At 45.5% G+C, this 26,590-nt stretch overlaps 1 protein-coding gene and 1 long non-coding RNA gene across 12 annotated transcripts in view; one reads left to right on the top strand and one right to left on the bottom strand.

Annotated features, from left to right (window-relative positions):
* The window catches only part of REPS2 (RALBP1 associated Eps domain containing 2), a 441,759-nt gene that overhangs the window by 342,471 nt on the left and 72,698 nt on the right, over positions 1–26,590 (bottom strand). For all 11 annotated transcript variants that reach the window (XR_011319311.1, XR_011319312.1, XM_069757315.1 and 8 more), the window contains one exon: positions 5,182–5,305. Coding sequence is in view for 9 of the 11 variants with exons in the window: in XM_069757315.1 (XP_069613416.1) it covers positions 5,182–5,305 (124 nt within the window). In the remaining 2 variants the exon portion in view is untranslated. The remainder of the gene's footprint in view (positions 1–5,181; positions 5,306–26,590) is intronic.
* Positions 12,596–13,074, top strand: LOC138670198 (uncharacterized). Its single transcript, XR_011319313.1, has 2 exons — positions 12,596–12,651; positions 12,764–13,074. It is a non-coding gene; the product is annotated as an uncharacterized lncRNA (long non-coding RNA).

Raw genomic sequence — 26,590 nt, 5'->3', positions numbered from 1 at the left:
CAGTTCCTTCGCCAGTCCCTGTACTGCTGCAGTTTACCCATCAGTCCTGTGTCTCTGCAGTTCCTGTCTTTCCTGGATCCTGCTAGCCTCTGTGTTTCCTCAGTTCCTTCGCCAGTCCCTGTACTGGTGCAGTTTACCCATCAGTCCTGTGTCTCTGCAGTACTCTCTATAGGACTGTACTCGGGTCATCTGAGTGCAGCCTGATTCTATAGCATTACGCTGTGGTCCTACTATCCCCGCCTCATCTTGGTCTTCTTCCGTCCTGGTCCTCCAGCTTCCGTGGCGATAGTCCCTCACGGGCCTGCCCCTAACTCTCCCTATATAGGGGGGGTCTATCTGGTCAGCTCGTCCGTGAGGGGTTCGTCGTCGCGGTCTAGAGGGTCCACTTCCCGTTTTCCTCCTGTGAATCGTCACAATCACTATAGGACTGCGCTCAGGTGACATCCGAGTGCAGCCTGATTCTTACAGCATAATACCCCACGGACACAACCTTTTTTTCTCTTTCCAACACGCCTATTCCCCTTTCCACCAGCAGCAGGCCTTTTGCCACTCATTTTAGTGCTTAACTAATTGGCAACTCTGTATCTGTAGTTGTTGGCACAACAACCGATGGATGAAAACCGAGCAGAACTGAGTGGCCAAACTGTGGTACTAGGCCCTAAACTATCAACTGGATTAGATGCAGTAAAAATTGAGATACACAGGCAGTATAGTTTGTTTCACAGGCAGGCTACTCTGCTGATGTGCAGACACTGCTCCTAGGCCCTAAAATATCAACTGGATTAGATGCAGTGAAAATCGAGATACACAGGCGGTATAGTTTGTTTCACAGGCAGGCTACTCTGCTGATGTGCAGACACTGCTCCTAGGCCTAAACTATCAACTGGATTAGATGCAGTGAAAATCGAGATACACAGGCGGTATAGTTTGTTTCACAGGCAGGCTACTCTGCTGACGCGCAGACACTGCTCCTAGGCCCTAAACTATCAACTGGATTAGATGCAGTATAAATTGAGATACACAGGCGGTATAGTTTGTTTCACAGGCAGGCTACTCTGCTGACGTGCAGATACTGCTCCTAGTCCTTAAACTATCAACTGGATTAGATGCAGTGAAAATTGAGATACACAGGCGATAGTTTGTTTCACAGGCGGGCTACTCTGCTGACGTGCAGACACTGCTCCTAGGCCCTAAACTATCAACTGGATTAGATGCAGTGAAAATTGAGATACACAGGCGATAGTTTGTTTCACAGGCGGGCTACTCTGCTGACGTGCAGACACTGTTCCTAATCCCTAAACTATCAACGGGATTAGATGCAGTGAAAATTGAGATACACAGGCGGTATAGTTTGTTTCTCAGGCAGGCTACTCTGCTGACGCGCAGACACTACTCCTAGGCCCTAAACTATCAACTGGATTGGATGCAGTGAAAATTGAGATACACAGGCAGTATAGTTTGCTTCATAGGCAGGCTACTTTGCTGACGTGCAGACACTGCTCCTAGGCCCTAAACTATCAACTTGATTAGATGCAGTGAAAATTGAGATACACAGGCGGTATAGTTTGTTTCACAGGTGGGCTACTCTGCTGACTCGCAGACACTGCTCCTAGGCCCTAAACTATCAACTGGATTAGATGCAGTGAAAATTGATACACAGGCGATAGTTTGTTTCACAGGCGGGCTACTCTGCTGACGTGCAGACACTGCTCCTAAGCCCTAAACTATCAACGGGATTAGATGCAGTGAAAATTGAGATACACAGGCAGTATAGTGTGTTTCACAGGCGGGCTACTCTGCTGACGTGCAGACACTGCTCATAAGCCCTAAACTATCAACGGGATTAGATGCAGTGAAAATTGAGATACACAGGTGGTATAGTTTGTTTCACAGGCAGGCTACTTTGCTGACGTGCAGACACTGCTCCTAGGCCCTAAACTATCAACTGGATTAGATGCAGTGAAAATTGAGATACACAGGCGGTATAGTTTGTTTCACAGGTGGGCTACTCTGCTGACGTGCAGACACTGCTCCTAGTCCCTAAACTATCAACTGGATTAGATGTAGTAAAAATTGAGATACACAGGCGGTGTAGTTAGTTTCACAGGCGGGCTACTCTGCTGACGTGCAGACACTGCTCCTAGGCCCTAAACTATTAACTAGGTTAGATGCAGTGAAAATTGAGATACACAGGCAGTATAGTTTGTTTTACAGGCAGGCTACTTTGCTGACGTGCAGACACTGCTCCTAGGCCCTAAACTAATAACTGGATTAGATGCAGTGAAAATAGAGATACACAGGCAGTATAGTTTGTTTTACAGGCAGGCTACTTTGCTGACGTGCAGACACTGCTCCTAGGCCCTAAACTATCAACCGGATTAGATGCAGTGAAAATTGAGATACACAGGCGGTGTAGCTAGCTTCACAGGCGGGCTCCTCAGATGACTATCAGACAATGCTACTAGCCCAAAAGGATTGGCTGAGCTAAATTACACCAAATGCTGTGACAAACACTTGCACAGCACTGGCACAGACCTGCCTGGCAATCAGTGCTATGAACTGCTCTAACCTACCCTGAAAAGGGCTGATATTACAACTAGTCCCGACTCCCTAAACTTATCTCTCTGACAATTCGCTCCAAAAAAACACTATTAGTCTGTATAGCGCCCACAGCAGCAGCGGTGCCGTCTAACACTAAGCTGCAGCAGTGAGGAAATGGTGGCGACGGGGCAAATGGCTGGTTCTTATAGGGCAAGGACATGTGACATACACAGCTAATGACACATGCCCTTGCTTGCGTGCATCACATGTACATTGCTGTGTGTGTGTGCACTGCTGATAGGCTGAGAGACTGCACCGCCCCACTGTAAATGTGGGAAAGAAAAAAAAAAGGAGATCGGTGTTATTTCAGCACAGATCTACCCCCCCGGGACCCACTATACACTGAAACAGTCTATTAACAATGATAAACAGTTTTAATGTGCAAATCAAGCGAGGCTTTTGCTGAACGAACAGTTATCGAACAGAAACTCGAACAGCCGAATTTTAAGCAAATTGTTCGGGTTCGTCGAATGACTCGAACACCACCCAAAACAGCTCGAATTTGAGATTGGCGAACAGTTCGACTCGAACACCGCTCATCTCTACTCCTAATGCTGCAAATTCCAAAAATTAGATTATACTGTTATCATTGGGAGGTTTCCTCAATAAAATTCGATGTATACTCTAACAGGTGATGACTTTTTTTAGACTGGCTGTCATTTGCACCGACCATTTAGGAGAATCCGAGAAAAATGTCATTTGCATAATAATTTGGAACATGGTGTACAGCACCTTTAAATAGTGCATATTAAGTGCTATAGTTCAAGTGCATAGGAGCTCGGCCACTACACGTCGAACCGATAGAAACATGTAACAATAGATAAGTCTAGGTTATGTACAGTGGGTACGGAAAGTATTCAGACCCCTATACATTTTACACTCTTTATTTCATTGCAGCCATTTGGTAAATTCAAAAAAGTTCATTTTTTTCTAATTAATGTACACTCTGCACCCCATCTTGACTGAAAAGAGTAGAAATGTTTGCATATTTATTAAAAAAGAAAAACTGAAATATCACATGGTCAGAAGTATTCCGACCCTTTGCTATGACACTCATATTTAAGTCACATGCTGTCCATTTCCTTGTGATCCTCCTTGAGATGGTTCTACTCCTTCATTCAGTCCATTTGTGTTTAATTAAACTGATAGGACTTCAGCCACATTGAACCTGGTACCTGTGGTCCTGTGATACTCTGGTGAGCATTGTCAAAATCCTTTTTCCCCTCACAGTGCATGTCAGACCAAATGAGAATCATGAGGTCAAAGGAACTGGCCAAGGAGCTCAGAGACAGAATTGTGGCAAGGCACAGATCTGGCCAAGGTTACAAAAGAATTTCTGCAGTACTAAAGATTCCTAAGAGCACAGTAGCCTCCATAATCCTCAAATGGAAGAAGTTTGGGACCACCAGAAATCTTCATAGACCTGACCATCCAACCAAACTGAGCAATCATGCGAGAAAAGCCTTGGTGAGAGAGGTAAAGAAGAATCCCAAGATCACTGTGGCTGAGCTCCAGAGATGCAGTAGGGAGATGGGAGAAAGTTCCACAAAATTAACTATGACTACAGCCCTCCAACAGTCGGGCCTTTATGGCAGAGTAGCCCGATGGAAGCCTCCTCGGTGCAAGACATGAAAGCCTGCATAGAGTTATCTAAAAAGCACATGAAGGACTCCCAGACTACGAGAAATAAGATTCTCTGGTCTGAAGAGACGAAGATGGACCTTTTTGTTGATAATTCTAAGCGGTATGTGTGGAGAAAGCTAGGCACTGCCCATCACCCAATACAATCCCAACAGTGAAACATGGTGGTGGCATTATCATGCTATGGGGGTGTTTTTCAGCTGCAGGGACAGGGATACTGGTTGCCATTGAAGGAAACATGAATGCGGCCAAGTACAGTGCTATCCTGGATGAAAACCTCTTCCAGTGTGCTCTGGACCTCAGACTTGGCCAAAGGTTCACCTTCCAACAAGACAACGACGCTAAACACACAGCTAAAATAACAAAGGAGTGGCTTCAGAACAACTCTGTGACCATTCTTGACTGACCCAGCTAGAGCCCTGACATAAACCCAATTGAGCATCTCTGGAGAGACATGAAAATGGCTGTCCACCAATGTTCACCATCCAACCTGACAGAACTGGAGAGGATCTGGAAGGAAGAATGTCAGAGAATCAACAAACCAGGTGTGAAAAATTTGTTGCGTCATTCCCAAGAAGACTTATGGCTGTACTAGCTCAAATGGGTGCGTCTACTAAATACTGAGCAAAGGGTCTGAATACTTATGACCATGTGATATTTCAGTTTTTCTGTTTTATTAAATTTGAAAAAAATTCTACATTTCTGTTTTTTTTCAGTCAAGATGGGGTGCAGAGTGTACATTAATGAGGAAAAAATGAACTTTTTTGAATTTACCAAATGGCTGCAATGAAACAAAGAGTGAAAAATTTAATGGGGTCTGAATACTTTCCGTACCCACTGTATATAGATTTACAGATAGTAATGATTGCATCTGCTTGTTTGAATTAATGATTGCAGCAAAACAGACAATGGATACAGGATACGATATCATCTCCTCACCGCACTTGATGCTCTCCATGCGAACTGCCAGACCAGCTTGTGCTGCAGCGATTAATTTCAATGCAATAAAAAACTGAGCTGGACCGAAGAAACCCACATGTTTTGCACCACACAATTCTGTGATCTAAGAGAAAAAAATACAAAGAGGGTATTTGTATTGGTAGGCATACATTTTAAAGGAGAAGGTTACAATTGCACATTTACTTCTATTTCCTGACTATTACTCTATACAACCAGTAGCTACTCACATGTATTTTTAATGCATTAATGCATTGACAGTGTGGTATAATTGACACTTTAGCTTTATTTTGCAGCTCAGCATGATTATGGCAAAACTAAATTTAAATGTTAGCACTCAGGAGATTATTTTGCATGATCAGAAGTGAACAACTCGTTTATTTAGTGCATCCAGCTCAAATATTAAACGTTTTCGGTCTAATCAAAAGACCTTCATCAGAAACAGTTATAGGATTGCTGAAATACATATGTAAAAATACAGAGACATAATGTTAAGATAGGTAACATGATGCACAGTCTCAATACAGGCATATTGTAATATACTTGAGAAAATCAAATACATCATTAGAGAAGTGACAAACAACGACTGTGGCGGACTAGGTGGATCCGGCCTGGTGTTCCGTGAGTCGTGAGCCTCGTTCAGGTGATGCTATGGACTGTGAACGTGTATAGGAGAGGAATATAATCAGGTGATGACCTCAAGTCCCAGCTAAAGGACTAACAAAATTGGCTAAGAAATGACCACCCCCACTTAAAACTGAAGGATACTGCGAATGAGGTGACCTCCCAATATGCGGGGTCAGCGGGCTAGGGTGCGAGATGAAGTGCCTAAAACACAGAAACAAAAAACATGAGCACATAACAAGACCATAAAAACCACATCAAAAAATGCCATATAACAGGTATCGTGTAGGGCGACTAGGCGTGAAGCCCGGATGGGCGTGCTATATGATGAGACTAGTCCAGGTATGTGACCACCAGGAGCCTGTATGAAAGGCAACTAGATCTACGGATGCAGTAGCCCCGTGTAGTACAGACCAGAGACAATGGCCAGAATAAGCGAGGAATAAACTAAGCTGAAGAAAACCAAAACTAGAAGTAAGGAGCCCCCCGGGGGGTTCCCCGACGGAATACCTGGAAGCCACGAAGAGTGAATGTGGGCCCACAGGGGTGCCAACAATAGGCAAGGTCCGGGAGAAGAGGGCGCCTAAGTAAAATAAGGTACAAGGTATAATAAAAAGTAAGCCCCAGGATGAGTGGCCTAGGGCAGGAGGGTACCATGTGGAGCTGCAGTGGTTACCTTAAAGAGTCTGGAAATGCGGGAGCAGGGCGCTGTAGAAAGGCGAGAAGCTCGCAATGGCAAAAGCGCTGAGGACAAAGAAAGCAGTGAATAGGTAACTAGGCAGCAGAGAGTATCAGGCGGCAAAGGGATAAAGGAGAGGGAGGGGAGGAGAGGGCAGAGAGATAGGGAAAGCGTCGCAAAGACAGGGCGCTGCTATACCTGGGTCCTCCAATGGCACCGGCGCCGTGTAGCTAGGGTCGCTTACTCCCGGGACTGCTGACTGGCCGCGGCACTTCCGGGTTTAAGTGCCCGCCGCCTGGAGGTCAGCTGGTGCGCCGCGTCACCAGGTCACATGACCGGAGGGACCGCGCATGCGTGGAGCAGGGGGAAAGACCGGGGAGGGGAGCCGGGGCGGCGCCTGCGCAGAGGAATAAAGTACCAAACCATGGAGACTAGAAGATAAGAGGCCGTGTAATGCCAGGGTCGCAGCGCAGGAGATAGCAGGCTAGGCGCCGAATAGAAGCAGAGTGCTAGGGTTGGAACTACTGGCAAACTGTGTGGTAGTACAAAAGGTCAAGGAGAGAAACAGGTCCATGAGACGGTGGTCACATCGGAGCGCTATATAGAGATAAGAATAACACTCTACATAGAGATGGCATTGTGAGGGAATACTATACCATGTGAGGGAAGGCCAGTGCTCAGTGCGTGGAGTGCAATTAACGGTTCTGAAAAGGAAGAAACATGAAACAGTTAAAAACAAGACAAACACAGGTCAATGTACAATGTAAATACAATAAAAACGTACACAGTATTTTACAAAAAAGCTGATACATCATAGTCCCTATTCAATCCCTTTGGTTCTAGGGTTTGTAAGGTATAGATCCAATATGCTTCCCTTTTCTGGAGCATTTTGGTGCGGTTTTGGCCCCTTCTAGGGACGTCTACCTGTTCAAGGACCTGGAACCGGAGTTGAGCGATATTATGATTTTTCGCCGAAAAATGGAATGGAAGGGGGAGGTGCGTCTTATTACATCGGATCGTCGACTTATGTTGGGCCACCCTATCCCTCACTGTTTGTGTGGTCTCCCCCACATAGGCCAAGCCGCAAGGGCATTTGATAAGATAGACCACAAATGTCGACTCGCAGGTATAGAAGCCCTTAATGGGAATAGCCTTACCCGTCTGTGGGTGAAAAACAGAGGGACCCTTTTGTACATTACTGCACTGTAGACAATTTAGGCAGGGGAATGTGCCTCGTCTCTGAGTTTGAAGAAAAACCTGCTTGGGAACCAAGGTACCTGGGCCAACATCAGCCTTTACTAACCTATCCTTGAGGTTTCTAGCTCGCTTGAAACATGACAGGAATGGCAATTTGAATTCTGCAATGTTAGGGTAGATTTTAGTTAGGATATTCCAGTGCCTCCGAATGGTCGACTGTACTAGGCCAGAAAACGGGTGAAAGGTAGAGACAAATGGGATTCTCTTGGAGTTGTCCTTAGGTTTACTACTTGACATGTTGCGTTTAGCCTCCGTCAGTATCCCCTGAGGGTACCCCCTATCAGCAAATTTGTGTTCCATCTCAATGAGTCTGGTTTTTTTAAATTTTTCATCGGAGACTATCCTGTCGACCCTATGGAACTGCGATTTTGGAATAGAGTTCTTAATGGAGGGTGGGTGGCAACTGGTGAAGAATAGGAGGCCATTGCGATCTGTAGGTTTGGTGTATAAATCGATCGCCAAATGACCCCCCCTCTCCTTATAAATCAAAGTATCCAAAAAGCTAATCCTGTGTGTATCATGTTGTATGGAGAATTTTAGTTCAGGCCAGATACCATTGATGTGTTGGTCAAAAGGCAGGAGTGATTCAATTGGACCGTCCCAGATGCAGAATATATCATCGATATATCTCCGCCAAACCTTGCAGTGACTCATAAAGAGAGGATGATTATACACAAAATCTTGTTCGAACATCGCCATGTACGCTATGGCGTAAGGGGGCGCTACGTTCGCGCCCATCGCGGTGCCTTGTTGTTGGGCATAGAAGGTGTCCTGGAACAAGAAATAATTTTCTTTGAGTACCAGGCCTAATAGGTCGGCACAGAGATGACGGATTTTGATGTCTACTTTGTTGTCATGTAAGAGTCTATCGGTAGCTGCTAAGCCTTTCTCGTGGACTATCGATGTATAAAGGCTGTTAACATCCCAGGTAATCAAGAGGGAAGAAGGGGATATGGGGCCCAAAGACTTAATGACCTGAATGAAATCATTAGTGTCCAATAAGAAAGAACGGGTAGTTTTAACTAGCGGCGTGAGAATTTTTTCCAATACCATTGATAAAAGTGACAAGACTGAATCGGTCAGGGACACAATCGGCCGGCCAGGTGGTTTGACTAGTCTTTTGTGTATTTTAGGCAGGACATAAAATATAGGGGTAATAGGATCCCTTTTAATGAGAAAATCTCTCATTTTACTATCAATGGTGCCTGCTTGGAAGTGGAAGTCTACGACGGGTGCGATTTTTTTGACCAATAAGTTCAGAGGGTTATGTGGTATTATTTTATACACTGTGGTGTCCCCCAGTTGTCTATACACCTCCTCAAGATAGTCAGACCTATCCATAACCACCGTCGCCCCGCCCTTATCTGCTGGTTTGATAATTAAGGATTTATCCGATGAAAGTTGCTCCAATGAAAGTCTCTCTGAGTGTGTGAGATTGGTATGGAACTGGAACTTCCCCCGGTCCATCTCCCGAGTCAATGTGTGAATGTCCCTCTCGACAAGGGAAACGAAGGTTTCCACTGGTGGATTGGATCGTGGTGGCATGTAGGAGCTAGGAGTCCGTAACCCCAAATCACGGAGTTCAAGTAAAGTCTTATCCTGCCTTGAAGAACTTGGCACGGCAGGTTGTTCTGAGAAGTGTACACGCAATCTAATGTTGCGATAGAACCTCTGCAGGTCCATGTTGAGTTCAAACGAATTGAACTTATACATAGGGCAAAAAGATAGACCCTTCTGGAGTACAGCCAGTTGATGTGTGTCCAGGTTTTTGGAAGAGATGTTAACTACCAGCGGGAGGTCCTTACCTGTGAGCGTGTTGCCATCTGATTTCTGGGTTCCCCGGCGGCATTGGCCCCCCCGCCTCGCACCCGTCGTAGACTTCCACTTCCAAGCAGGCACCATTGATAGTAAAATGAGAGATTTTCTCATTAAAAGGGATCCTATTACCCCTATATTTTATGTCCTGCCTAAAATACACAAAAGACTAGTCAAACCACCTGGCCAGCCGATTGTGTCCTTGACCGATTCAGTCTTGTCACCTTTATCAATGGTATTGGAAAAAATTCTCACGCCGCTAGTTAAAACTACCCGTTCTTTCTTATTGGACACTAATGATTTCATTCAGGTCATTAAGTCTTTGGGCCCCATATCCCCTTCTTCCCTCTTGATTACCTGGGATGTTAACAGCCTTTATACATCGATAGTCCACGAGAAAGGCTTAGCAGCTACCGATAGACTCTTACATGACAACAAAGTAGACATCAAAATCCGTCATCTCTGTGCCGACCTATTAGGCCTGGTACTCAAAGAAAATTATTTCTTGTTCCAGGACACCTTCTATGCCCAACAACAAGGCACCGCGATGGGCGCGAACGTAGCGCCCCCTTACGCCATAGCGTACATGGCGATGTTCGAACAAGATTTTGTGTATAATCATCCTCTCTTTATGAGTCACTGCAAGGTTTGGCGGAGATATATCGATGATATATTCTGCATCTGGGACGGTCCAATTGAATCACTCCTGCCTTTTGACCAACACATCAATGGTATCTGGCCTGAACTAAAATTCTCCATACAACATGATACACACAGAATTAGCTTTTTGGATACTTTGATTTATAAGGAGAGGGGGGGTCATTTGGCGATCGATTTATACACCAAACCTACAGATCGCAATGGCCTCCTATTCTTCACCAGTTGCCACCCACCCTCCATTAAGAACTCTATTCCAAAATCGCAGTTCCATAGGGTCGACAGGATAGTCTCCGATGAAAAATTAAAAAAAACCAGACTCATTGAGATGGAACACAAATTTGCTGATAGGGGGTACCCTCAGGGGATACTGACGGAGGCTAAACGCAACATGTCAAGTAGTAAACCTAAGGACAACTCCAAAAGAAACCCATTTGTCTCTACCTTTCACCCGTTTTCTGGCCTAGTACAGTCGACCATTCGGAGGCACTGGAATATCCTAACTAAAAGCTACCCTAACATTGCAGAATTCAAATTGCCATTCCTGTCATGTTTCAAGCGAGCTAGAAACCTCAAGGATAGGTTAGTAAAGGCTGATGTTGGCCCAGGTACCTTGGTTCCCAAGCAGGTTTTTCTTCAAACTCAGAGACGAGGCACATTCCCCTGCCTAAATTGTCTACAGTGCAGTAATGTACAAAAGGGTCCCTCTGTTTTTCACCCACAGACGGGTAAGGCTATTCCCATTAAGGGCTTCTATACCTGCGAGTCGACATTTGTGGTCTATCTTATCAAATGCCCTTGCGGCTTGGCCTATGTGGGGGAGACCACACAAACAGTGAGGGATAGGGTGGCCCAACATAAGTCGACGATCCGATGTAATAAGACGCACCTCCCCCTTCCATTCCATTTTTCGGCGAAAAATCATAATATCGCTCAACTCCGGTTCCAGGTCCTTGAACAGGTAGACGTCCCTAGAAGGGGCCAAAACCGCACCAAAATGCTCCAGAAAAGGGAAGCATATTGGATCTATACCTTACAAACCCTAGAACCAAAGGGATTGAATAGGGACTATGATGTATCAGCTTTTTTGTAAAATACTGTGTACGTTTTTATTGTATTTACATTGTACATTGACCTGTGTTTGTCTTGTTTTTAACTGTTTCATGTTTCTTCCTTTTCAGAACCGTTAATTGCACCCCACGCACTGAGCACTGGCCTTCCCTCACATGGTATAGTATTCCCTCACAATGCCATCTCTATGTAGAGTGTTATTCTTATCTCTATATAGCGCTCCGATGTGACCACCGTCTCATGGACCTGTTTCTCTCCTTGACCTTTTGTACTACCACGCAGTTTGCCAGTAGTTCCAACCCTAGCACTCTGCTTCTATTCGGCGCCTAGCCTGCTATCTCCTGCGCTGCGACCCTGGCATTACACGGCCTCTTATCTTCTAGTCTCCATGGTTTGGTACTCTATTCCTCTGCGCAGGCGCCGCCCCGGCTCCCCTCCCCGGTCTTTCCCCCTGCTCCATGCATGCGCGGTCCCTCCGGTCATGTGACCTGGTGACGCCGCGCACCAGCTGACCTCCAGGCGGCGGGCACTTAAACCCGGAAGTGCCGCGGCCAGTAAGCAGTCCCGGGAGTAAGCGACCCTAGCTACACGGCGCCGGTGCCATTGGAGGACCCAGGTATAGCAGCGCCCTGTCTTTGCGACGCTTTCCCTATCTCTCTGCCCTCTCCTCCCCTCCCTCTCCTTTATCCCTTTGCCGCCTGATACTCTCTGCTGCCTAGTTACCTATTCACTGCTTTCTTTGTCCTCAGCGCTTTTGCCATTGCGAGCTTCTCGCCTTTCTACAGCGCCCTGCTCCCGCATTTCCAGACTCTTTAAGGTAACCACTGCAGCTCCACATGGTACCCTCCTGCCCTAGGCCACTCATCCTGGGGCTTACTTTTTATTATACCTTGTACCTTATTTTACTTAGGCGCCCTCTTCTCCCGGACCTTGCCTATTGTTGGCACCCCTGTGGGCCCACATTCACTCTTCGTGGCTTCCAGGTATTCCGTCGGGGAACCCCCCGGGGGGCTCCTTACTTCTAGTTTTGGTTTTCTTCAGCTTAGTTTATTCCTCGCTTATTCTGGCCATTGTCTCTGGTCTGTACTACACGGGGCTACTGCATCCGTAGATCTAGTTGCCTTTCATACAGGCTCCTGGTGGTCACATACCTGGACTAGTCTCATCATATAGCACGCCCATCCGGGCTTCACGCCTAGTCGCCCTACACGATACCTGTTATATGGCATTTTTTGATGTGGTTTTTATGGTCTTGTTATGTGCTCATGTTTTTTGTTTCTGTGTTTTAGGCACTTCATCTCGCACCCTAGCCCGCTGACCCCGCATATTGGGAGGTCACCTCATTCGCAGTATCCTTCAGTTTTAAGTGGGGGTGGTCATTTCTTAGCCAATTTTGTTAGTCCTTTAGCTGGGACTTGAGGTCATCACCTGATTATATTCCTCTCCTATACACGTTCACAGTCCATAGCATCACCTGAACGAGGCTCACGACTCACGGAACACCAGGCCGGATCCACCTAGTCCGCCACAGTCGTTGTTTGTCACTTCTCTAATGATGTATTTGATTTTCTCAAGTATATTACAATATGCCTGTATTGAGACTGTGCATCATGTTACCTATCTTAACATTATGTCTCTGTATTTTTACATATGTATTTCAGCAATCCTATAACTGTTTCTGATGAAGGTCTTTTGATTAGACCGAAAACGTTTAATATTTGAGCTGGATGCACTAAATAAACGAGTTGTTCACTTCTGATCATGCAAAATAATCTCCTGAGTGCCAAGTATTTATTGCTTTGATTTGACGGGTTGGAAACCTAACTTGCGCACCTCCAAGAAGCCAAGAGTGCCGTGCTTAATATTGCTAAATTTAAATGTTAGTTTTAAACCCTTCCTAACAGGGCAAATTTTAGTGTTTACAGTGAATTTATCAGTTGTGGCATGTAAAAGCTTGGCCCCCCCTGGCCAAAATTACTGTTATTATGACCAGTTAAGCAAGTTGAAGATGAAATGATCTCTGAAAGGGCTAAAGTTAAAGATGTCACATTTCCCTTGTATTTTAGACAATATATATATACAGGTGCATCTCACAAAATTAGAATATCATCAAAAAGTTAATTTATTTCAGTTCACTTCAATACAAAAAGTGAAAATCATATATTATACTATTATACCTATAGGAAGGTAGCAATCCTACAAGTCAATGTTGACCCTTTAACGAGACTTGTCACATGACTTAGGATAAAAGCCAAACCAGAATCTCAATTTGCAGACACTGTTTTTCGGGGTTCTGCCCCTCGTCAGTGCAAAGCGGATATCTGGTTTGGCTGTCAGAGAGGTGTCAGACCGTTATCCGATACTTCTTGGATAATACTCATAAATTATATAGAGTCATTACAGAGTGATCTATTTCAAGTGTTTATTTCTGTTAATGTTGATGATTATGGCTTACAGCAAATGAAAACCCAAAAGGCATTATCTCAGTAAATTAGAATAGTTTATAACACCAGCATGAAAAAATGAATTTAAAATCCGAAATGTTGTTCTACTAAAATATATGTTCAGTAAATGCACTCAATACTTGGTCGGGGCTCCTTTTGCATCAATTATTGCATCAATGAGGTGTGGCATGGAGGCGATTAGTTTGTGGCACTGCTGAGGTGTTATGGAAGGCCAGGTTGCTTTGATAGCAGCCCTCAGCTCGTCTGCATTGTTGGGTCTGGTTTCTCTTCCTCTTGACAATACCCCATAGATTCTCTATGGGGTTAAGGTCGGGTGAGTTTGTTGGCCAATCAAGCACAGTGATACTGTTGTTTTTAGCCAAATAGCCCAAATCAGGAAGCGTATACCCATGTGTGGGTGTGAAGAGCTGCATGGGAATAGACCTCCCAAAAGAAGACACTGGATTTGAGTTTATGCTACACTGCTATCATTCGGTGGTGTAGAGAAGTCTGGCCCATTCCAGCCCTTGTTCATTTTTAGAAGAGTCAGCCTGTCAGCATTTTCAGTTGACAGGTGGATGCGCTTATCAGTTATAATTCCACCAGCGGCACTAAAAACCGCTATGACAAAGCGCAGGCCAGGACCTCCAAGGCATAGAGAGCCAGTTCATTCTACGTGTCCAGCTTGGATACCCAATAATTATAAGGCACAGAGGAATCACGGAGGACATTGGTACAGTCAGTAAGGTACTCCCTCAGCATCTTCCCAAACTTTGCACTGCTTGTGAGCGTACCCCGTGCCTCAAGGCCTGTGCGATGGGAGGGTCTGTGAAAACTCTCCCAGAACTTTGACAGTGTTCCCCTGCCTCTGCAGGACTGGAGCTGTGTCTCTCTCGCCTGTACTCCTTGGTTGTCCAACTAACTGTGACCTCTGCTGCCAGCACTTTCAGATGGTAATTTTTTTAATAATTCCGTAACAAGGGCCTTCTGGTTCTGCCCCATTTTAGTAGACATGTCCGCGTCGAGAATAAGAGATAGAAAGTTCTCCTTGTAGCATGGGTCAAGAAGTGTAACCAACCAGTAATGACTGTCACCCAAAATTTTGAGAACGCGAGGGTCACGGGAAAGGCAGCGTAACATAAACTCAGCCCCGACCAAGACACTGTCACATCCAGCTTCAAACATCTCCTCTGACAGGTGGTGTCATGTTGTCTCCAGCATATCATACTTAAATCATCTCAAAACCCCTGAGACCAGTATATGTGGGTCCAGATCTGCTCTTCTGTGCATGGCTGCTCACAAAATTCACCATTTTTAGATTTGCTCTTCATATCTGTTTGCTAGAACTGGAGCTAATTCACCAAGCTGACAGACAGCCGCGAGCCACAATTCATTGGACCGCGAACCACATGTGGCTCCCGAGCTACAGGTTGGGGACCCCTGGTCTAGAGCATGGAGCAGACACAGTACCAGGAGACAGGCCAGTACACCAGGATATATATTAATATCCATGCATGCGTATGTGTACATATGCCTATGTAAATGTATTAATATGTATATGCATGTTTAATATGCCTCTATGCAGTATGTGTATACATTAATATGTAGGTGTGTATATGCCTATGTATGTGTATATATTAATGGCTAAATGTGGTTAAATATGTTGATGTCCAGGCTGAGAACCACTGGTGACTGAACTCCTGCGAGCGCAGCCTCAGTGACCAGTGGTGACGTCATTGAGGTTACGTCCGTCACTGAGTCTCCGTTCCCAGCCGGGCTGAACTGCGGTGACCTCGGTGAGATCCCTGCTAGCAGCGTGTGCTCGCAGCAGTTCAGTCACCAGTGGTTCTCAGCCTGGATAGTCGCATCTTGGCACCGTCTAGTTTGAAAACTGTTCATCCCCCAGATATGGATTATGGCATGGGACAGAACAACAGACATGTATGGTATATTGTTGTTTTTTATTTTAATTTTATTACAGGAGATCGAGGGCTTCCATGGAATTAGGCGAGGTCGTAAGTATGGTTTAATTAAGATTATTAAAGGAGCCTGTGTCTTTCTTTCAATAAAAGGACTTTATTCTTGCTGTGTCTATATTTACCATCTAATGGTAGGATTAGTAGTGGATAAGTGTATTATGGACGCCTCTCCATTACTAAGCCGTGGGCTTGATCTCGACTGACAATACAAAGGTGACATCAACCCCACAAATATTAACCCCACTTGCCACTGCTACAGGGCAAGTGGGAAGATCCGGGCAAAGCGCCAGAATTGGCGCATCTAATATCCATGGCCCCTTACCAGCCTGAGAATACCAGCCCTCAGCTGTCTGCTTTAGCAAGGTTAATTGTCAAAAATGGGGGGGTCCGCACAACTTTTTTTATTATTTATTTAAATGATTAAAAAATATGGTGTGCGGACCCATCTATTCTTGATAACTCGCCTTGCTGAAGCTGACAGCTGAGGGTTGCAGCCCACAGCTGTGAGTTTTGCCTGGCTGGTTAACAAAAATACAGGAACCCACGCTGTTTTTTTTAAATTATTTATTTACAGCGCAGGAGCACCTGATGAAAACTCCCATCTGCCGCTCCTGCTCTCACTGTTATTATCGGCAGAAGGTGTCGGATAATGGGAGCAGTTGTCCCATCTGCTGACACCAGTGACTGAAGGTAAACTTCATATCTCCAATCACAGCTGAGCCCTCACGTTGTCTTTTGACAGCGTGGGAATTGCGGCTCTCTGATCGGCGGGGATGAATTCACCGCCAATCAGAAGCGGTGTTTGCTGCGCTGTCTTGCACATTACAGCGCAGCAAACACTGGATGTTCGGGCCCCCCATTTAAGTGAATGGGTTCAGGGTTTGGGTCCTGGTATTGCTCTGGTACATGAACCCAAACTTTTTGTAACTGTTTGGCCGAACTCGCTGGACCCAAATATCCAGGTGTCCGCCCATCTCTAATAAGTAGTATGTGCTTGTGTAAATATGCTTATGTATGTACTGTAACTCAGGATAGATTAGCAGCATGTTTTCAAATGTAATGAGGTACAAAAGAAAAATGGGACATTACTGTACGACAATTATGTTTTTTAAAGTATAATTTTCTTTTTAAAAATAGAGTTGACCTTTTTTCTTTTTTGTGTATGTCCGTCATCAAATTCTTTCAATGCTTAAAGTTGAAGTGTAAGCAGCCCTACTATAATCATTTAGTGTAGAGTTCTGCTTTTGTCAACATGCTTGCTATTTGATAAATTCTTAAGTATCTTTGCACCGACTTTTGTTGTGTTCCCATGTCTATGCAGTAAGTTTGGTTCTAGTACTGTGCCTGTGTAGTATGTGTCCTCTATTCAGCGAATATTCAAGGAGTCTTCTCTATGGTCATTTTGATAAAACTAACATTTTATGCTCAGTAGGGACATTTTATTTTTGTGATTATGCCAGAAACAGCATTTATATTCCTACATTTGTGATTGGTTTAAACTTTTTCCAACATTAATACTGACTTTAAAAAGGTGAGGGGAGTTTAATAGAAGGGACACGGCCACATATGTCCTGACAAATTTACTATACTTTATCCCAGGAAGGGGAGTAATGATAGTGTAAATCACCATAACCAGCCCCTGACCAGCGTCGGACTGGAGAAACTTAGGCCCACCAGAGAAAATCATTCTTGGGGCCCACTATGTAGCTACATAGAAATAAATTCAAGACCATCAATTGTGTGGTAAAACACACTAATATCAGGGTATAATATAAGGTAGTACATGTCTTAATTATGTAGCAGGGGTTGGGGTAGCCCCCTCATAGAATATAAAGTAGACCCTCATAGAATATAATGTAGCCTACATCATGAAATATAATGCAGCCCCTTCATAGGGTATAATACAGCACCCCACAAAATATAATATAACCCCCTCATAAGGTATAATGCAGTTCCTCCATAGAATATAATGTAGCACCCTCATATGGCATAATGCAGCCCTCCTCATATACAGGTCCTTCTCAAAAAATTAGCATATAGTGTTAAATTTCATTATTTACCATAATGTAATGATTACAATTAAACTTTCATATATTATAGATTCATTATCCACCAACTGAAATTTGTCACGTCTTTTATTGTTTTAATACTGATGATTTTGGCATACAACTCCTGATAACCCAAAAAACCTGTCTCAATAAATTAGCATATCAAGAAAAGGTTCTCTAAACGACCTATTACCCTAATCTTCTGAATCAACTAATTAACTCTAAACACATGCAAAAGATACCTGAGGCTTTTATAAACTCCCTGCCTGGTTCATTACTCAAAACCCCCATCATGGGTAAGACTAGCGACCTGACAGATGTCAAGAAGGCCATCATTGACACCCTCAAGCAAGAGGGTAAGACCCAGACAGAAATTTCTCAACAAATAGGCTGTTCCCAGAGTGCTGTATCAAGGCACCTCAATGGTAAGTCTGTTGGAAGGAAACAATGTGGCAGAAAACGCTGTACAACGAGAAGAGGAGACTGCACCCTGAGGAAGATTGTGGAGAAGGACCGATTCCAGACCTTGGGGAACCTGAGGAAGCAGTGGACTGAGTCTGGTGTGGAAACATCCAGAGCCACCGTGCACAGGCGTGTGCAGGAAATGGGCTACAGGTGCCGAAATGGGCTACAGAGAAGCAGCACTGGACTGTTGCTTAGTGGTCCCAAGTACTTTTTTCTGATGAAAGCAAATATTGCATGTCATTCGGAAATCAAGGTGCCAGAGTCTGGAGGAAGACTGGGGAGAAGGAAATCCCAAAATGCCTGAAGTCCAGTGTCAAGTACCCACAGTCAGTGATGGTGTGGGGTGCCATGTCAGCTGCTGGTGTTGGTCCACTGTGTTTCATCAAGGGCAGGGTCAATGCAGCTAGCTATCAGGAGATTTTGGAGCACTTCATGCTTCCATCGGCTGAAATGCTTTATGGAGATGAAGATTTCATTTTTCAGCACGACCTGGCACCTGCTCACAGTGCCAAAACCACTGGTAAATGGTTTACTGACCATGGTATTACTGTGCTCAATTGGCCTGCCAACTCTCCTGACCTGAACCCCATAGAGAATCTGTGGGATATTGTGAAGAGAAAGTTGAGAGACGCAAGACCCAACACTCTGGATGAGCTTAAGGCCGCTATTGAAGCATCCTGGGCCTCCATAACATCTCAGCAGTGTCACAGGCTGATTGCCTCCATGCCACGCCGCATTGAAGCAGTCATTTCTGCCAAAGGATTCCCGACCAAGTATTGAGTGCATAACTGAACATTATTATTTGATGGTTTTTTTGTTTGTTATTAAAAAACACTTTTATTTGATTGGATGGGTGAAATATGCTAATTTATTGAGACAGGTTTTTTGGGTTATCAGGAGTTGTATGCCAAAATCATCAGTATTAAAACAATAAAAGACCTGACACATTTCAGTTGGTGGATAATGAATCTATAATATATGAAAGTTTAATTGTAATCATTACATTATGGTAAATAATCAAATTTAACACTATATGCTAATTTTTTGAGAAGGACCTGTAGTATAATGCAGCCCTTCCACAGAATATAATGTAGCCCTCTCAGAGTATAATGTAACCCCCTCATAAAGCAGCCCCCCATAGAATATAATGTATCCCCCTCAGTGGGCATAATGCAGCTCCCGTCATACAGCATGATGTAGCCCCCTGAGAAAATAATGCAGCCCCCCACATATAATATAATACAGCCCCTCCATAGAATATAATGTAGCCTGTTGTGATTAGGTGGCCTTGGAGCAGCATGAGAACTTTCACTGGAGAAAGTGGCCACTATACTGACCGCAAACCTGAACTTAACATCGCAACTAGAAGTAGCCGTGGAGTGTACCTAACACACCTAGACACCTCGTCACAGCTGGAGGACTAAATAGCCCTAAAGATGGAAATCGGAATACAATCTTGCCTCAGAGAAAATCCCCAAAGGATAGACAGCCCCCCACAAATATTTGCGGTGAGTCGGAGAGGAAAAAACATACACAGGCAGAAAAAACAGGATTTAGCACAGGAGGCCACTCTAGCTAGATAGGACAGGATAGGACAGAGTTCGTGCGGTCAGTATTAAAAAACCCTTCAAAAAATCCACAGCAGAATATACTAAAAACTTCCTACATATAACTAAAGATGTAGGAGCGTATATCTGCAACTCCAGTGAATCCTACAAACAGAGCAGGAATAAACTGAAACAAGCACACAGCAGTGTGCCACAGATACAAAAACAAAACACTTATCTTTGCTGAATTTGACAGCCAGCAGGAGAAGTCAGAAAGAGATCCAATACTTCACAAGAAAAATTGACAATTGGCCAGGGCTAAAGGATCCTGCACACCTAAATATCCCAGTCAGAATTGTAATTATCTGATACACATGGCCAGGACTGCGAGTCAGAGACAACTGCATTCCCACCAACAACCACTGGAGGGAACCCAAGAGCAGAATTCACAACAGTACCCCCCCTTGAGGAGCGGTCACCGAACCCTCACCAGGGCCCCCAGGACGATCAGGACGAGCCAGATGAAAGGCACGGACCAAATCAGCAGCATGGACATCAGAGGCAAAAACCCAAGAATTATCCTCCTGGCCATAATCCTTCCATTTGACCAGGTACTGAAGCTTCCGCCTCGAAAAACGGGAATCCAAAATCTCAACAACATATTCCAACTCCCCATCAACCAACACAGGGGCCGGAGGATCAGCAGAGGGAACAACGGGCTCTACATATTTCCGCAATAAGGATCTATGGAAGACATTATGGATAGCAAAAGAGGCCGGAAGCTCCAGACGAAAATACACCAGATTAATAATCTCAGAAATCCTATAAGGACCAATAAACCGAGGCTTAAACTTAGGAGAAGAAACCTTCATAGGAACATGACGGGAAGACAACCAAACCAGATCCCCAACCCGAAGCCGGGAACCAACACACCGACGACGGTTAGCAAAACGCTGAGCCTCCTCCTGAGACAACACCAAATGTCCACCACATGAGCCCAAATCTGTTGCAACCTGTCAACCACAGAATCCACACCAGGACAGTCAGAAGGCTCAATCTGCCCAGAAGAAAAACGAGGATGAAAACCAAAATTACAAAAGAAAGGCGAAACCAAAGTAGCAGAACTAGCCCGATTATTAAGGGCAAACTCGGCCAATGGCAAAAAAGCCACCCAATCATCCTGATCAGCAGACACAAAGCATCCCAAATAAGTCTCCAAAGTCTGATTAGTTCGCTCGGTCTGGCCGTTTGTCTGAGGATGAAATGCAGAAGAAAAAGACAAATCAATGCCCAGCTTGGCTGCTGAAAAAACAACGGAACCAAATCAGAAGAACAAGGCAATTTAGGCAAAGGCACCAAATGAACCATCTTAGAGAATCGGTCACAAACCACCCAGATAACCGACATCCTCTGGGAAACAGGAAGATCGGAAATAAAATCCATAGAAATATGCATCCAGGGCCTCTCAGGGACCGGCAATGGCAAAAGCAACTCACTAGAATGGGAGCAACAAGGCTTGACCCGCGCACAAGTCCCAGAGGACTGCACAAAAGAACACACATCACGCGACAAAGAAGGCCACCAAAAGGACCTACCAACCAAGTCTCTGGTACCAAAAATGCCAGGATGACCAGCCAACACGGAACAGTGAACCTCAGAAATCACTCTACTAGTCCATCTGTCAGGAACAAACAGTTTCCCCACAGGACAACGGTCAGGTTTGTCAGCCTGAAATTCCTGAAGAACCCGTCGTAAATCAGGAGAAATGGCAGAAAGGACCACCCCTTCTTTCAGAATACCGACCAGTTCCAAGACCTCAGGAGAATCAGGCAAAAAACTCCTAGAGAGGGCATCATCCTTAATATTCTTAGAACCCGGAAGGTACGAGACCACGAAATCAAAATGAGAAAAAAAACAAGGACCATCAAGCCTGTCTAGGATTCAACCGTTTGGCAGACTCAAGGTAAATCAGATTCTTATGATCGGTCAAGACCACAATACGGTGCTTAGCTCCCTGAAGCCAATGTCGCCACTCCTCAAACGCCCACTTCATAGCCAACAACTCCAGATTGCCGACATCATAATTGCGTTCAGCAGGCGAAAACTTACGGGAAAAGAAGGCACACGGTTTCATTAAGGAACCAACAGGATCCCTCTGAGACAAAACAGCCCCTGCCCCAATCTCAGAAGCGTCAACCTCAACCTGAAACGGAAGAGAAACATTCGGTTGACGCAACACAGGAGCAGAAGTAAAATGATGTTTAAGTTCCTGAAAGGCAGAGACAGCCGCAGGGGACCAATTCGCCACATCAGCGCCCTTCTTCGTCAAATCAGTCAAGGGTTTAACCACGCTGGAAAAATTAGCAATGAAACGGCGATAAAAATTAGCAAAACCCAAAAATTTCTGAAGGCTCTTCATGGATGTGGGCTGAATCCAATCATGAATGGCCTGAACCTTAACAGGATCCATCTCTATAGATGAGGGAGAAAAAATAAAGCCCAAAAAGGAAACCTTCTGCACCCCAAATAGACACTTAGACCCTTTCACAAACAAGGCATTGTCACGAAGGATCTGACATACCATCCTGACCTGCTGCACATGAGACTCCCAATCATCGGAAAAAATCAAAATATCGTCCAAATATACAATCAAGAATTTATCAAGATAATCCCGGAAGATATCATGCATGAAGGACTGAAAAACAGATGGAGCATTAGAGAGTCCGAATGGCATCACAAGGTATTCAAAATGGCCTTCGGGCATGTTAAACGCAGTTTTCCATTCATCACCCTGCTTAATACGAACAAGATTATAAGCCCCCCGAAGGTCAATCTTAGTAAACCAACTAGCTCCCTTAATCCTAGCAAACAAATCGGAAAGCAAAGGTAAAGGATATTGAAACTTGACCGTGATCTTATTCAAGAGGCAATAATCAATACAGGGTCTTAAGGAACCATCTTTTTTAGCAAAAAAAAGAACCCCGCTCCCAACGGTGAAGAAGATGGCCGAATATGCCCTTTCTCCAAAGACTCCTTAATATAGCTCCGCATGGCGGCATGTTCAGGTACAGACAGGTTGAAAAGTCGGCCCTTAGGAAACTTACAGCCTGGAATCAAGTCAATAGCACAATCGCAGTCCCTGTGCGGTGGAAGGAAACTGGACTTGGGCTCATCGAATACATCCTGAATCAGACAAAAACTCTGGAATTTCAGAAGAAGGAGAAGGGGCGATAGACATCAGAGGAACATCATTATGAACCCCCTGACAACCCCAACTAGTCACAGACATGTACTTCCAATCCAAAACAGGATTATGTACCTGTAACCAGGGAAAACCCAGCACGATAGCATCACGCAAATTATGCAACACCAGAAATCAACAATCTTCCTGATGGGCTGGCTCCATGCGCATGGTCACCTGTGTCCAAAACTGGGGCTTATTTTTAGCCAAAGGTGTAGCATCAATGCCCCTTAACGGAATAGGGTTCTGCAAAGGCTGCAAGGGAAAACCACAACGCCTAGCAAAGTCAAAGTCCATTAAGTTCAAGGCAGCGCCTGAATCCACAAACGCCATGACAGAAAATGATGACAATGAACAGATCAAGGACACAGATAACAGAAATTTAGGTTGTACAGTACTGATGGTAACTGAACTGGCGATCCTCTTTGTCCGCTTAGGGAAGACGGAAATGACATGGGAAGCGTCGCCACAATAATAAGACAACCTGTTGAGACGTCTGAAACCTTGTGGTTCTGTTTTAGACAGAATCCTATCACACTGCATAGGCTCAGGAATTTGCTCTGAGGATGACGCCATAGCGCGCGCAGCTCTGCGCTCCCGCAAGCGCCGGTCAATCTGAATGGCCAGAGACATAGAATCACTCAGATTGGAGGGTGTGGGAAACCCCACCATAACATCTTTAATGGATTCAGAAAGACCCTTTCTGAAAATTGCCGCCAAAGCATCATTATTCCATTTAGTCAATACAGACCATTTTCTGAATTTCTGACAATACAATTCAGCCGCCTCTTGCCCCTGAGACAGGGCAGGGCCAACAAGGTCTTCTCAGCTTGATCCACTGAATTAGGTTCATCATACAGTAATCCTAACGCCTGAAAGGAGTCTACATTAAGCAAAGCAGGATCCCCAGATTCCAGGGAAAATGTCCAATCCTGTGGATCACCACGCAGCAGGGAGATGATGATTTTAACCCGTTGAATGGAATCACCAGAGGATCGAGGTCTCAAAGCAAAAAACAGTTTACAGTTGTTTTTAAAACTCAAAAATTTGGACCTGTGTAAGACTCATGTTGGTGTGGTAGTTGGGGGCAGGTATATCTCGCCCAGGTATTTGTCCTATGCGGTGGTTGAAAAAGAGTGCCTAGCCATTAAATGGGCTCTCGACTCCCTCAAGTATTACCTGGCCGGTAGGAAGTTTAGGCTGGTCACGGACCATGCCCTCTCAAGTGGATGCACCTCCACAAGGACCGTAATAGTCGGGTAACCCGGTGGTTCCTTGCCCTGCAGGCTTACTCTTTTACGGTGGAGCACCGACCTGGGGTGCAGATGGGGAACACCGATGCCCTGTCCCGAGTGCACTGTTTCAAGAGTGTTCTTGCTCGACCGGAGTGGTCTGAGCAAGGGGGGGGATATGTAAGACTCATGTCGGTGTGGTAGTTGGGGACAGGTATATCTCGCCCAGGTATTTGTCCTATGTGAATTAGGCCACTCAGTATCTTCAGGATGCCAATGGGTTAACAAGTGCAGGAATAAAGGATGATCAGCTGGGGGTTTCCAGCGTCAGCCTGGGGCACACAGATTGCCTGTCTGTGTGAGACAAACGTGAGTGAGAGCTGTGCTCAAGAATTGTGTGATGTTAGCTGGGTGGGTGAAGCACCCCCAGTTGTTGAGATAGCAACATGTTGGTTTAGTTAGCGCCGGACAGGCTAGGATTTATTTTTATGTTTTGTTTTATCTATGTTGCTTTCACGTTAATAAATCTGACCTGAGGTCAGCCTGCTCAGAAAACCTGCTGTACGCCTCAGATTCAATGCACAAACCACGTGGCCTTTGACCCCAGCAAAGGCGATCCTGGAGTGTTGTGTCACATTGTGGTGGAGAATGCGGGCATACCGTGGCACAGGCGACAGCATGGAAGACGTGGTGAAAGCCTTAGTACAGTCCACTGCCGTACAGCAGCAGGCCACTGCCGCACAGCACGAAGCTAATCGCTTGATGGCCGCACAGCTGAAGGAGTTAGTGGACATGACGGTTGCAGACCGCCAACTTCTCCAACAGGTGGCGCAGCGCCTGGTGAGCATGCCTGACGCTGACCCGGAAGCAGAGTCCAGAAGGATCCATGTGAGTCGATACTGGCAAAAGCTGACTGCAGAAGATGACGTCGAGGCATACCTGACAACGTTTGAGCGGACGGCAATGAGAGAGAAGTGGCCGAAGGCACGATGGGCCGATTTGATTGCCCCGTTTCTCTCCGGTGAGGCCCAAAAAGCTTACCATGATTTGTACCCGGAGGTCGCTCAGGACTTTGAGAAGCTGAAAGCTGAGATCCTGGCCCGGCTGGGTGTGACGACGGCTGTCCGGGCACAGAGGGTACATCAGTGGACATACCAGCAAGATAAACCGGCGCGGTCTCAGATGTTCGACCTGATCTACTTGACAAAGAAATGGCTGCAACCCGAGGTACTGACAATACCCGAAATAATCCAGCGGGTTGTCCTGGACAAGTACCTGAGAGTACTACCACCAGCGCTGAAAAGGTGGGTAAGCCAAGGAAATCCCACGACAGCGGATCAACTTGTGGAGTTGGTCGAGCGTTATTCCGTGGCAGAAAGACTTCCCGACGACACCGCCAGCCCCCGGTCTGTGCCTCCTCCTCGTGGAACCGGTAAGACTGTTCCAGGGACCACGGGTGAAGGAAAATCGCTTAAAACTGTGGGGGAGGAACCCGGGACTGCTCGCACTCCGAGACCGAGAGTATTGGACGGTGGTCTCAGTAGGGGACCTGTTAGGTGTTTCCGCTGCCATGAGAAGGGCCATGTTTCTGCGAACTGTACTGTTACCGCTGAACCCATGCAGTGCGACGTTATAGACTCTAAAAAACGCATGTCTTTGGTGACACGGCTAGTGAGTGTGAATGCGGGTCAAAATGATACAGCGAAACACCTGTGTGAATTATCTGTTGATGGGAAAAATGTTGTGGCATTACTAGACTCTGGAAGTGTGGTGACTCTGGTGAAAGCTAGTCTGGTGGCACTTCCATCTGGTCCGTCTGACAAGTTTTCTGTAACGTGTGTGCATGGTGACACCTGCTCGTACTTAACAGCGGTCATATGGATTTCCACTCCCTATGGGTCAGTGCAGCACAAAGTGGGACTCGTTCCCGCATTGTTACAGGATGTAATCCTGGGCAGGGATTTTCCCTATTTCTGGCAGTTGTGGGAGAATCAGTTGCTCCTTCACGGTAGCTGTACCTGTGAATCTTCTCCCATGCCATCTGGAGGTCACGAGTCCCTAGAGGAGACCCCACAGGAAGATGTTGTTGGGGAGGTTAGTGAATCTAACCTTCAGTACCCCTTCTCCGTCATGGCGGGGGAAACGGAGGAAACTGAGGAACCTCAGCGAGAGGCGGAGGCAGACAGCCATCCGGCACCCTGCCTGCCAGATTTGGGAGTCCAGTTGGATGACTTCCACAGTGAGCAAATGAAAGATCCTACCCTGACTCCGGCTAGGAAAAATGTAAAAATGATAGATGGGGTACCCGTAGAACCTGACACTAAGGTAGCGT

The sequence above is a fragment of the Ranitomeya imitator genome, chromosome 3, assembly GCF_032444005.1.
Source record: "Ranitomeya imitator isolate aRanImi1 chromosome 3, aRanImi1.pri, whole genome shotgun sequence".
Taxonomy (NCBI): domain Eukaryota; kingdom Metazoa; phylum Chordata; class Amphibia; order Anura; family Dendrobatidae; genus Ranitomeya; species Ranitomeya imitator.
Note: the sequence above shows the minus strand (reverse complement) of the source record. Positions and strands in the feature narration are given on the sequence as shown.